This window comes from Rattus norvegicus, chromosome 13, assembly GCF_021556685.1.
Source record: "Rattus norvegicus strain SHRSP/BbbUtx chromosome 13, alternate assembly SHRSP_T2T, whole genome shotgun sequence".
Classification (NCBI taxonomy): domain Eukaryota; kingdom Metazoa; phylum Chordata; class Mammalia; order Rodentia; family Muridae; genus Rattus; species Rattus norvegicus.
The window spans coordinates 98,236,404-98,250,599 of NC_141546.1; the positions used below are offsets into that span (position 1 = coordinate 98,236,404).

The 14,196-nt window shown below is 45.2% G+C and overlaps 1 protein-coding gene across 2 annotated transcripts in view; it reads left to right on the forward strand.

Annotated features, from left to right (window-relative positions):
• The window catches only part of Dusp10 (dual specificity phosphatase 10), a 37,408-nt gene extending 28,838 nt beyond the window's left edge, over positions 1-8,570 (forward strand). Inside the window, exons 3-4 of one of the 2 annotated variants that reach the window (NM_001105734.1) lie at positions 2,257-2,628; positions 7,206-8,570. In NM_001105734.1, the coding sequence (NP_001099204.1) occupies positions 2,257-2,628; positions 7,206-7,471 (638 nt within the window). In that variant the 3' untranslated portion in view covers positions 7,472-8,570. The remainder of the gene's footprint in view (positions 1-2,256; positions 2,629-7,205) is intronic. The other variant, XM_087581550.1, reaches the window with a different exon arrangement.
• Positions 8,571-14,196: the final 5,626 nt, after the last annotated feature.

Here is a 14,196-nt window from a genome sequence, read left to right on the forward strand (position 1 = left end):
CCCCCTAACTTATATGGGGAAAAAATGTTACAAGTGCCTTTTTTCTTCAGAACGTGTGAATTCGGTTCCCCTGGCACCATCAGCATGGGGGCTGTTTACTGGGGGCTTTGTGGAGCCCAGCAGATTTCCACACAACTCCTTCCAGTGTCCTCTGTGGAGTTCGGGACAGTGGCAGTGGGTAGTTTTATACTCTTACTTAAGATCACTGGTGACTTTTTTTCCCCCCTGTAGTCTTGTATTTCTCTTTGTAGTTGGAAGGTTCCCCCTGGGCTAGCCACCTGGGTCTAATGGTATCACCACAGAAGACAACGACAAGGGCAGAGTTTAATTACAGAAGTGAATTCAAGTGAAGTCAAAGCTCTTACGTACTCTCCCTTTTGTTTCTCTTCCCCTGTCTCTTGTCTGACTGGTAGACTGGGTACAGGACGGCCCTCCTGAGCTGACTGTGAGTTCTTGTCATTCCCTACTGAGAATATGACTGTGTTCTGTTATATAGTAGGCTGATGCAATGGTTGGGGACAAGCCTTGTACAGGCCATCCAGTCTAGTGGTCAAAAGTGAGACTTGCGGTCTGGAAGGATGTGGTGTCAGTTGAGAGGCTGGTGGACAAGTGGACTTCCTGTCCTGTTAGCAGAGCTGTACTCTGTTCAGGCTTTGTTCTTATGCCTTGGGACACTCAAGGCCTCTGTGACTGGGAAGAAATTCACATCGCTTCCTAGAACTTGCCAGGGTCTCACCCTTTTCTAGAAGACCCTACATCTCCCTTGCTCTACTGGGGTTCCCACTCATTGGGTGACCCCTCCCCAGGTTTCCTAATGCCTCTCTCATATGCATTATAGAATTTGAGCTCCATAATCCTTCAGGTTTGGCTGTGTGTAACTATGTGTAACATAAGAAAGGAGGGGTTAAGCAGCAAACGCTGACACGTACATTCAGCTGTTTTCCTTTTAGCATCAAATAGAAGCCCTTTCTTTGGTTTTATAGCTATTCCTTTAGTGGGCACATGCTATCCCATGGATGGATTTAATAGTTTAATTTTGGTATTTTACTTAGCCTTTCTTTCCTTTTAAAAAACCTATCATTGTTGAGTGTATGTCTGAGTTGTTTGCGTTTGTGTATGTGTGTGAGTTCGGAAGTCAGAGGCCCACTTTGTGGAGCCAGTTCTCTGCTTCCATCATCATTAACCAGATGGCGCTTCATGGACAACCCCATGCGGCTCACGTCACAGCTGTGCCTGAGTGAGTTCTGTAAGTGACTCCATACTTATAGAAGGCCACGTCTGCATGCTGAAAGTGGGGAAACTGGTGCAGCTTTAACCTTTGAAGTGTTGCCGACTCAAGAGTGAGAGCAGAGCCTCGAGCTCGGAGTGCGCGTTATTAGATCCATCAGAGGTCACGGTTAATGGGTTAGTGTACTCTCTGTCCTCTAAAAGCTAACTACAGGGAAATGGGCCAGTCTTAGATGCCATTCTCCTGGAAGTCTAGATCTATAAATGTCAAGGACTTATGTGGAAGAAGTCATACAGTAGATCCTGAGTCACTCTTCCAACACTAACTTACCTTAGCCAAGCTTCCCCTCCGCTTTTTCTACCTTTGGGCAGCCATAGAAGTAAAATGAATAGAAATAGCTTGTTTGTGCAGAGTGGCCATGCAAGGCTGGGCATTGGGGGTGAACTGAACACTTTGCCTGTGTTTGTCTGTCTCCGACTCACACTCAGAGAGACATGCTTGTGCAATTCAACCGTCAGCTCAGCAGTGCCAGCCGGATGCTAGCCAGTGTAACCTGTCTTTCCCACAAGCCCTGCTTGCAACTGACTGCTTTGCTGCCGAGTGAACTTGTCCTTCTGTAAAGTGAGTTATAAAGGGTACAGGACATGTGTGCACAGTACCAGGAGACCAACAGAAGTCCTCTGTAGGGTGATGTCATCTGTGCTCTTCTCAACTTCCAAAGTACATGGTTCCGTATAAGTCAGGGACCCTATGTCTGTTAAAGGCAAATCGGATTTTCAGTTGATGAAATGGCTGAGCGCTGTGAGGAACTTGTTCCCAGGCACCTTGGCCCAGTTTTGCAATAGGGAGCACAGTGCCCTCTGTAGCTGCCTCTGGGTGTCCAGAACAGACTTCTGGTTCTTGTTTTTATTTTAGAAATGTTAAGACACATACATGACTACAGTGACACCCATTTCTATGGGGAAGCTGGCATTTTTTAACCCCACTGTGGACTTTACTCATATATGATTTCTGTGTTTTCCTTCCAGGGGGACTCAGTAGTTTTAAACAGAACCATGGAAACCTCTGTGACAACTCCCTCCAGCTCCAAGAGTGCCGGGAGGTGGGGGGTGGTGCCTCTGCGGCCTCGAGCGTGCTACCTCAGTCTGTCCCCTCCACCCCTGACATCGAGAGCGCAGAGCTGACACCCATCCTGCCCTTCCTGTTTCTTGGCAATGAGCAGGATGCTCAGGACCTAGACGCCATGCAGAGGCTCAATGTCGGCTATGTCATCAACGTCACCACACACCTTCCTCTCTACCACTATGAGAAAGGCCTCTTCAACTACAAGAGGCTGCCAGCCACAGACAGCAACAAGCAGAACTTGCGGCAGTACTTTGAAGAGGCATTCGAATTCATTGGTAACTGTCTCCCGCAGCACGGGGTGGGGATTGGGGGAGGCTCCTCTTTGGTTCTCTCTTTCCTCTAGTTCTGGGTTTGATACAAGGTCCAAAGTTTATTCCTATGTTAGGGAAAGCAGCAACAATAACAAAGCAAAGCCAACCTCGATTGCCTGGATGGACATAGAAGAATAGTTGAGTCAGTGAGCCTTCCGTTGTTGTGGCTGAAATACCAGAGAGGTTATCTCAAAGGGAGGAATTATCTTGACTTATGATCTTAGAAGTTTCAGTCCTTGGTAGTATTGACTCTGGGCCTGAGGTGAGACAGTGGGGTGTATGATAAAGGCGACTGGCTTTATGGTGACTAGGAAGGGAGGGACTGGGACAGCATATGGCCTTAAGTAGCATAGTGTCTACCCTACTTACTTCCTTAGGCAAGCCTCTGCCTTCTAACGTTTTGGAAACCTTTGAAAGCCGTACCACCAGTTGGGGACCAAGCATTTGATACATGAGTCTGTGGGATCATTTCACATTCACATTAAAGCAATAAGCACCCTCTTTGTCCAACATCCTTTCCATAGGAAATCCCTGTCCTCCATCCTCCCATTAACAAAGACACCGTGGTGGATGTTGGCACTTAGATGTCATATGACCAGAAGCTTCAAGGGGAGTGTGAAGAACTGCTCAGAGCTATTCCTGCTGCCTGTTCTTTGCCCTCTAAGCCCCAAAAGAAGCACCAGGTAGAGACTGTGACATCACCTTAATTGTCCCCAAACCTCCACAAAGTACCTCCCTCCCCTTTATTCACCCAGCACAGAGTAGGAGATTTCCACTGGCCACCATGAGTTATACTGAGTCACAGTGTGTGGCCTCTTCACTTGAGGTCAAGGCAAAGGCAGTATCATGAAAGGGCTGGTTCTGAAGGACCATCTTCAGAAGCAGGCCATGCTGTGGTGAGTTTCTCTACCCACTTCATCCTTGCAGAGGAGGGATGGAAGGGTGGTGTGAATTGTCTTCTTCCATCCAAGTGATCTGAGTTCTTAAACACTGAGTGACAAGGACAGACATTAGTGGCCATGAGAGGTACATGTTTCCTTTGGCAGCTCAGAGAAGCAGCAAAGATCAAGACCCTGTAGGACCCAAGAAGGAAAAGCCTAGCAATAGTAGGCTCTTACCTCAGAAGGAAGCAACCACCAGTTCTATGCTGAACTTAGCTTTTGTAGCCCTTGTAGCGTTGTGGGGCGACTCAGGGTGACTAGGGCAAGAAGAACAGTTGACAAACGTTCCATTGTTTCCAAGAGACTCCAGCTTTTATCAGCACATAGAGAGGTAGCCCAATGCTCTCCACATTACTGCCTCGGGAAGAAAACACTCATGGCTGTTGCTGGTTTTGCCAGAAAAAAGATCCCAAGTTTAGCAGCCACCAGGGTGATTTTTTTTTTTAAACTTTTTTTTTTTTTTTTTTTTTTTTGGCAATTTAGCAGCTTTAAACGGCTGGTTTCCCTTTCTAGTTTGTCCTTCAGGGCCTGGCTATACCAGGGACACTCTGTCAGAGTGGTCTCTAAACTCAGAAGTAAGCGGACCTTTCCATGTCCAAAATTCTAGTGTCAAGAAAGAACTGGGGGCTGGGAGGAGATACGATGGGGAAAAAATGTTTCCAAGACCTGAGTTTGAATCCTCCAGAGGCCATGGAAAGTCAGCAAGAGTACATAACTGTGATACCTTCTCCTGAGACAAGATAGGAGGCAGAGAACCCCTAGACACTCACAGGACAGCTAGCTTGGCCTCCACAGCAACACAGGAAAACCCATCTCAGAGAAGGAAGTAGGCAAGGCCTTGCATGACCTCCACATGTGTGTCATGGCATGCCTATACCTGTTAAGAACAAAGGACCTAGTGTTCTTGACTTCTGGCCAAGACACTTTCCCGTGTTTACCATGCCCCGTTAATTAGTTCCTAACACTGGGTACAAAGATGCCCTGGGTTCTTTTATTCATAAAATCTGAGCCAAGTCTTGAATCCTGAGCAAGAAATGCTGGTCACCAGGTCGAGGAAGTTTCTGGTTAATTGAGGCCGTTATAAAGGGGAGTCCCACCTGCTTAATTTCAGGTGGAGGAAGTTGGGAATTTGTTTTCTGTTTAGAGAGTGGCATGGGATAGGCTGGTTCTAAGAGATTACAGTCACGGCGTTTGCATTCCTTCTGGATTATTCAGGCTTACCTCCCCCTTTAAAAGAAAAACAAAACTAATAACAAGCAACATTTAGCCTGCTGAACAACTCAGGATCACGTGAGTGGGCACGGTTTTGTTCTCCTTGTCCACTGATTGGATAAACTGAAATTTTATAGCGTGGCTTCAGGGGGCACACAGCAAGGCTTACAGCATAATAACATTCACCTGAGTTTAATATAAACTAAGCAGTGTTCACGTTTAGTGTTTAACAATGCCAGTTTAACACCAGAATCAAATGACTTCATTTCCGAAGTTCCAGAGGCTAGTGAGCTAGTGGTGAGCTACTGGTGAGCTAGTGTCCTTTGTATTATGGAAGAGGAAGACTGAAGTCCTGGGGGTCAGAGGACTCCCAAGGTCACTCAGCTAGTGTGTTAGTAGAACAGGTAGTCACACCCACCTTACTCTTTCTCACACCACCATGTTCTATGGTCTTAGTTTGGAAAGTCATTTAGTGCTGACAAAGGGAGACTTTCCTGAAGCACTGCTCTTGGGTCTCTTGAAGCAAGCTTGTCTACAGATTGGTGAGAGAGATAGTTACATCCTGTTTGCTTCTTAGTCTGCTGGGAAGCAGCCAGTGTGGGCAATTTAAGCTAAGAGACAAGTCTCTGTACTCCCTTTTCTACCTTATCATTGGCCTGCATTCCTCTGGGGACACTTCCTGGGGGGTGTGTTTTAATCTAGAAGTGTCACTAAAATGTTGTCCAGTGCTCACAGGCATCTGAAACTTTTAATATTAAACATGCCACTTTCTGTTGCTCTCTCTTCTGAGCTACTTAGGAACCCTGCCTTCCCAGTGGTCACCATGTAGGGTCAGCATATGTGGAGATGAGGAGTCAAATACTCCTGAGAGGGCCATCAGTAGATCAGTACTCCACAAGGCTCACTGACAACATTTGGCGTTTCTGATGAGAAGCTGAGAGTAGGAACGCTCCAGCTGACCTTTACCCCTTCCCTTTCATGAAGTTTTAGCCAAACTCTATATATTAAATGTTCTCTTATAGAGAACAGTCTATAGGATAAAGAATGGTGTGTGTGTGTGTGTGTGTATGTGTGTGTCTAGCATGTGGAAGATACATTGCTAATAGTGCTAGTTTTTATGAGGGACATAGTCATATAATCTGGAAAGTGGGATTAACATTGTTAATCAGAAGACCTTTGTCACATGCCCATATGTGTTCGTAACATAATCTCCATGTCTTCTCTCCTCCTTTTTTAACTTTTTCTTCCCTTTATGCCAGTGGTTTTAGAGAAAATAGAAAAGGAGCAAGGTTGTCAAGAAAGAGATCTCGAGGGGCTGGAGAGGTGGCTCAGTGGTTAGGAGCACTGACTGCTCTTCCAGAGGTCCTGAGTTCAAATCCCAGCAACCACACGGTGGCTCACAACCATCTCTAATGAGATCTGATGCCCTCTTCTGGTGTGTGTGTAAAGATAATAAGTAAATAAATCTTTAGAAAACAAAAGAGATCTAGAGATCCTGGTGAGCTCAGTAGCTTGCTCCTGGCTGTCAGTCTGTCCTTCTTTAGGTATAGCTTCTGCATTCCATGATCCCTGTAACATGCACTATCTTCTCTAAATGTAGAGCTGTAGGGGGCTGGGAAGACGGCTCAGCTGTAAAGCACTCAGCACAGAAGCATGAGAATGTGGGCTAGGATCACCAGGACCCACGGAAGTCGAGTAGCTCTAGCAGCTTGCCTGGAGTCCCATGGCACTAGGGACTGAGATGGGGCACTCCGGGGCCAGCTGGCCATCCTGAGCAGCAGAAACTATGAGCTCCAGACTCAGCAAGAGATGCTGCGTCATAGAACACAGAAGATCAAGTAGATACCACACGATGCCAACACATGGCCTTCCACAGACACATGTGAACATGTGTACTTCCACATGCACAACACACACACACACACACACACACACACACACACACACACACACACACACACATCTATACACACATGCACCCTTCCCCCTCAAAATAGTGAAGGGCCAATGAGCTGGCTCAGTGAATAAAAGATACTTGCTGCCAAGACTGACGACCTGAGTTTAATCCCTACCATCTCAAATTGTGGAAAGACAGAACTGATTCCTGCAAGTTGTCTGTTGACCTCCCCATGATGCACACTGTGGCATGCATACTGCCCCCATTTTTTTTTTTCTTAATGATTTAAGAAAATGCAGACCAGCAGCTCCTGATTCCTGATTATGGCCAATTCTGTAGCTTGTGTTTTGATCATGTAGACTTCATCGGTGCGTCACGCTTTGGAAACATTTCAAAGCATTGTCTCTGCACAAGGAAACACTGCCGACTCAAGCACAAGTTAACCTCCGTCTGTCCCCCCCTTTCTCACCACCTGTCTCTTTATCCCACAGAGGAAGCTCATCAGTGTGGGAAGGGCCTTCTCATCCACTGCCAGGCCGGCGTGTCCCGTTCTGCCACCATTGTCATCGCCTACCTGATGAAGCACACACGGATGACCATGACTGACGCTTACAAATTCGTCAAAGGCAAACGACCAATTATCTCCCCGAACCTCAACTTCATGGGGCAGTTGCTGGAATTTGAGGAAGACCTAAACAATGGCGTGACACCACGGATCCTTACACCAAAGCTGATGGGCATGGAGACAGTTGTGTGACAGCAGACAGGCTAGAAAGGGTCATGCTCTGTTAGGAGCAGAACAGGAAGGAAGGTGGATTCTGGCTTGTCTTTCTTCCTCCTTTCCTTCCTTCCTTCCTTTTTTTTTTTTTTCTTATTTCTTTTTCTTTTTTTTTTTTTTTTAAGGTCAGGGGTGTTTGTGAAAGGAAACAAACTTGTCGAAAGACTCTATTTTTAATAAGTGTAAGAAGACTGTAACTTTGGATGCCCATGAGACTCACTTCTCTTAAACTGGTATTGCAGTTAAGCTAAAGAGATCTTTTTTTTTTTTTTTTTTTAAGCCAACAAATAAAAATACTATAAAACTTGTTTCTCCCCAGTTTCCCTTGTAAGCTTACTGTAGAGTTTTGACTCAATAGTCTGTGCGGGCTCATAGACAGAAGATACCACCCTTCAATTACAAACAACCAAAAGGCAACGGAAAAGACTCTAGACCTGGAACCGACCTGGACAACCATGTCGAAAGCAAGCCCGTTAAACCGTGCACAGCTGTGCTCACCGGTGCGAAGAGAAGGGCGGGCAAACCCGGTGGTCTCAGCTCAGCTCACCTCACACCTTCTCTGGGGAGACAGGCTAGCATCGATTTTGTGTGCTCCATGCTCCCGACAACTTTCTCCCTTCTCTGGGTCTGAGAGAACTTTTGTGTGTGTGTGTGTTTGTTTAACACAAAGAAACTGACGTTATACCGTGTGCCTTTGCTGGCACTTGTGCAATAAAAATGTGTTTGGAGTGTGAGGCTAAGGTAGGGCTGGCAGCTGAGTGAGGACTGGAGTCAGCTTGGAGGCAGGAATTCAACAATACCAGTGGCTTCCCCTCCCTCCTTCCTCCCTTTTCCCCCCCTTTCTTTCTTCCTCCTCCTCCTTTAATTTTTTTTTTCTTTTTGGATTTGATTCTGGTTACAGTGCCATAAACCTTGTTACATATGTATATCAGAATGTAAAAAAAAAAAAAAGACAAAAATTTATTTAAAAAATATTTTTCGCAAAAAAAAAAAATCCTTGGTGTGTTTTTGTTGATGGTGTAAGAATTTATTTTCATTATATAAATGAAACTCGTTTGGGGATGTGTCGTTCTTTGCACTTGTCTTCTCTGGTTAGGCTCGTGCCTCTCTTGCCTCTGGAGCTGTACACGTAACACAACTAGGAACAAGGCAGAGGTTTTTATAAAGAGTGGGGATGAGAACGTAAAGCAGGGACCACTCACAGAGGGCGAGGATCCCAGCGCTGGTCCACCCCTCTGCTCCCTCCCGTTCTCTTCCTGTGAGACAGCGGACTCAAAGATTTGAGCAGCTTCCACCAGGCTTCATAACCAAATCACAGCCAAACTGAGCATTTAGAATCCAGTTCTCTCCCTGGTAACTACAAGTAAATATCAGTGACATGCTTGTATGGTTTTCGAAGTCCCACCTCAACTGATGCTAGCCCACGTGACATGTAGGGACATTCACCCTGTAGTACAAGCTGCTAGATGTACTCTTCCAGTGTTTCTCCCAGCTAGTAGAAACCAGCTCTGGGTACACACTGACTGACAGTGCTGGAAATTCCACCCACAGACAGTTGGAAGTGGGATGGGAGGGAAATATAATCCTAAGCATTTGGACATTTTAGTGGAGTGCGTATCTAGAGGGACTTAGCCACCGGGAAGACTCGAAGTGCCCCCAAGTTTGCGTGGTTCGAGTAAGCCCTGAAGAATTCTGGCATGTCTGTCCCGGAGTGACTACATGTGACATAAATACTTTTGTGAACATTTGCTTACAAATGTTACACCCAAAATGTTTTGACATTGATTTCTTTATTCAAATAGCTTGTCTGCCAAGAGTCATTTAAATTTTTCTTTCATTAGAAAAGTGGAAATTGGTCACAACTGGAACTGAGAGCTAACTGGAATTACTTTAGTCTAAGTATGAAGTAGTCAAAAAGTAAATCTCTTTTGGGCATTTCTATCTTGTCAGTAGGTTGTGGTTGGTCTTTTGTTTGTTTCTGTCAACTGTCAACTAGAGCAGACTGAAGGAATCCACTTCTGATACACGGGGACTTAGAATGCCTGGCAGATTTGTCATTTTCTAAGTCAAAAGTTGGAGTTCTGTTAGAGCATAAAATTTCTCTCTCTCTCTCTCTCTCTCTCTCTCTCTCTCTCTCTCTCTCTCTCTCTCTCTCTCTCTCCCCTCTGCTTTTTTATCATGTCTTCTGCAAAGGAAGGGAAAGAATCGATAACTACATGGACATGATTTATGTGTTTGGAAGTTTATGAGCTTAGGAGAAGATCTGCCTTGGGGCAGACAGGAATCTTGCCAACCAGCATACCAAGAATTCTGAGAAGAACTCGTGTCTTTTCTCCTAATCTGCTCTGAGTCACTTCACCTTCATTTCTTCAAGAGGAATGTTAATCATTTCATGAACCCACTGGATCAGCAGAGCCATTTCTCTGGAAAGCAGATTCCCTAGCGTTCTGAACCTCTCACTAGCTGCCTGCAACCCTTGGGATGGAGTTGGGAAATGATTGTGTCTTCTGAGAAAGCATAGTCTCCATCCACCTCATGAGTCATTCCCAGGGCCCATGCTGAAAGAATACAGTGATTTAGTAGAATGAATCCATAGTATATCTATTGACAGAGTAGACATCATTCCCTTGGTCTGAACAACTCCAGATCGCCCACATTTATTTCAATAGTTGACGTACTTTTCCAGTCAGCATCAATGAGTAGAGACAGGTCAGTTCACAGACAAGCTCCAGCTAGCCACATTTGGACCAAGGTAGGTGGAGTGGAGAGTGAGGAGGGGAAGCTGACAAGAATGTGTATGCAAAATAATAGAGGAAAATTTCTTAGGATGCAGTGATCACATGTTGGCAGCAAATGAGAGATGACCCAGAAAAGCTAAAGAGATAATAAATGGGGAAATGGGAAAGGGAGTAGCAAGAGTACTATTGTTGAATTAGCATCTAAATCATACTCTGAAAATTGAGAGAGACAGGCAGGGAGACAGCCAGGAGAGAGAGAGAGTGCTGATTTCTCTGGGTCTTCTGAAGGATAAGCCTGGTGAGCCCAACAAAGATCAAACTGTCTTAACTTTCACCTTATTTGAAACCTGGCTCTCGGACATAAATTATATAGATGTATGTAGGATTATTTTTGACCACAAATCTCAAATGTTTTTGGGACAGGGCACAATAGAATATATTGAAACACTGGTACTCAAAAGCAAGAGTTCTGTCATATTCTGGAACTGTAGTGGCCCCAGCTTCACCCACCTGCCCTTTGGAGGTGGTAGGGAAAGAAGGCATTGCTGTCAGTCATCCCTGATTTTGGTCTCTGGTTCCCTTCATCAATGGTGTGAAATAACCAGGCTCTGGAGACATTGGAAGACTCACCAGCAGGGTACTGCTTCTATGTGACATGGCTTGGAATTTCTGTGTCCATAAGGACACGGGAGACAAAAGCTGAACATGAAATAGAGGAGTGTTGTGATGACATTACAAAGGTCCTGAGCTTGTGGCTTGATGGTTAAGGAGGAGACTGGAAGAGAACATAGGAGCTGAGATCATGGCTCCTGCTCAGTCAAGGTGGGTCACAGGGTCAAGGCAAAAGCATGCTCACTCTAATTCTTCCAGTTACCCCTCTAAAGTGGGATGGCTGCTGCTTCTCTTTTTTCCCCCAACTTGATGTAAATTTCCTCTCAGACTTAGTAAACCCAGTTTGAGACAGGTAAGGGAATTGTGGGAAAGCCAGTTCCCATCTAGGCTGATTTTGTCATCATGCTGATATTTGGAACCTCCCTCTCTCACTGCTCATTCTGTCCCTTTGTCCTCAGCAAGCACATTCTTCTTCATGGTACTTTGCCTTCTGAAGGACCCAGACCCTGACCACTGAACTTGCATTAGATCATTTTCCACTTATTTTATTATTGTAACAAGGGTAATTAAAAATCACAACAATCTAAGAGACATTCTAGCATTCCAAATGTACTTTTCCTTAACCCAGTACCAGCCCGGTTCCTTGTGGCAATTACAATCACGCCAGTCAGTATAGCAAAAAGTACTTTACTCTTGATCGTTTTTTAAAAGGTCTATTTCTTTCCTTTTTAATGTGTGTGCATGTGCACGCCCGTGCACATGTGTTGAGTATGTGCATGTGAGTTCAGATACCTTCAGAAGCTAGAAGAATGTTTTGGATGCCATGAAGCTGGAGTAAGAGGCAGTTATGAGCTGGCTGACGTGGGTGTTGGGAACCAAACTACAAGAGCAGGAAATGCTTTCACAGATGAGCCGGGGCTCTACCCTATGTCTGATTCTTAGTGTAAAACACCCAAGGTAGTTGTCGGTGTCAGCTTAGAGCGCAATGGATCCATATTGCATCTTCCAGTAGAAGTGTCTTTACCTTAGGAACTAGAATGTCTACATTTGAGGGTAGAAAGAGCAAGCTTTGTAAGTGGATCATTAGTGACGTTAGCGAGAGATGCTTGTCCTATTTCTAGCCTTTGATTCCTTTAAGTATCTTGGATACATGTTGGGGGTTGTTCTGGTGCTCCTATGTATTCAAATGACAAATTCTGGCCCCCAAGATCTGGTTAAACCCCCCTCCCCAAGCTGATCCTAAAGTATACCAAGTGATGCTATGTAAGCCTTGCTCACCAAAGTAAAACTATTGGTCCAATAAAAATGGCTACAGTCAGCTCCTGGGGAGAGTAGAAAGAGGCAGTTTCCATTTATTGGGGCTGGGGGTCAAGGGAGGGACCATGAGGGAAAAGGAGAGAGGAAAAGATGGAAGAGGGAGGGTAGGAGAAGGAAGACAAGAGAGGACAGAAGTTCTCCATTAGACGGATGGACCAGGAGCAGGTGCCTGAGTGAACCCCCATCCCCAGGGGGCAGATTGCTGGAGCAAAAGTAACCCGGGAGGGACTCAAACAGCAAGTACTTAAGGAGGGATGCCGGGGAAGTAACCAGTCTAGCGTTTGCAAAATAGTTTAGGGGTGACCCCCCAGTTATTTTGCAAAAGCTGATTAAATAAACCCATAGGACTCTGCCTCAGTTACTGGGGGTCTGGACAGGTCCTATTAATAACTAATAGAATTTATTAAACTCCATTTACAGACAAGGGAGAAACAGCAACATACACTGGCTGATGACTCTGACTTTACTTCGTCTTTCAGGCCGTTACTCCAGCCCTGTCTGCCAGCATAGCAACTGTCGTGTCATAACTCTTCTGCCTTTCTACGGCTTCAGAGTGGCAGCTAACATGGTTGGACTAATGAATATCAACCTGTTTCCATACACAACTCACCACAAAGGAGGTTCCTTAGAGGCACGACATGAAATGTCATGGTGGTGGATAAGAAGACCTCTGTGGGGGTTGGGGATTTAGCTCAGTGGTAGAGCGCTTGCCTAGGAAGCACAAGGCCCTGGGTTCGGTCCCCAGTTCCGGAAAAAAAAAAAAAAAAAAAAAGAAGACCTCTGTGAGTGGCCAATTGCTGGATTTGTCAAGGTGTTCGTAGGAAAGGCAAACCCTTATGAAAAGTCGGTTTCTATGGAGTGAGGAGAAACGGCATCAGATAGCTGAGTAATTCCCCCAGAGGGAAGTTTGCTAGTCCAGGAAACCAGTGCTGCCTCATTTGGAGTTGATTGGGCACATATTAGCCGCTGTAACCCGACTAGACTTGGGTGGGTAGATTATCATGTGCCTGATTGCATACACTCACACCATGTGGACTGGCATGGCTACTTTGATCAGGAGTTCATTGATCAGTAGAAAAGGGAGACTCACAGGTCCTCAGGATGGGTAAGTTTAACCAGTCTTAAGGTACTTGTTAGAGGGCAGACCACAATCTGTCCCCACTAGGAGAAGCTGATACCTTTCATGTTTCAAGACTTTCCAACCCAGTGAACTCTGCCATGTTTCTTCAAAATCTCTAATAAGCTACGAAAACTGTCAACTGCTGCCATAAAGCGATGTAGATTCATATCTTTGCTCCTTTCTCTGTTATGAAAAAAATTCAAAGATGAAAGTTATGCCTACTGGAACGTCTTCCCTTTATCTGTTTCTTCTGGATCACCACAGAGTAGAGATACAATGATGCGGCCTTTCTCTCTGGATGACAAGATAGTACACAGAACCTTCTTTAAACAAGGTCAATTTGTCTTTCAATGACTAGTCACCAAGAACGCTCCATGACTCTAGAGATCTAAGTTCTAAGACATACTGGAGCGGGCAGTGGGTCTGTGGGTCAGTGCTTACAGATTGGTTGGGCTGGGGAGGGTGTATCCCACCACCATTGATAATGAAATGCTCTTGTTTATGCTCTGCGTAGATACATGCTGGGCTCAACAATCCTTAGCTCATAATGGGAAATTTGGGTTGTATTGTAATTTTATGGTCCCAGTTCAAGCTTTCCAGTAGCAAAATGGTATCTAAAGAAAGGATAGATTTTCTAAAACTCCAAAGCAAGCAGACAAACAAACAAAAATTCTGCCATGGTGTTGCTCCTGAATTCTATCTATTCTGACTTCTATTCTGTGATTTTCTTAAGGGGGCAATGGCTCCATACAGGATTGCTGTCGCATAGAGAGACATTTAGTGCTGCCACCAGATCTACTGGATTCAGGTGTAAAAACATCTAACATGGTAACCTTGAGCCACAATAGAGACTCCATAGTTCCGGATTTTACTCAAAAATAATGACCTTTCATCGAATTAAATGGATTCTCTCTCCT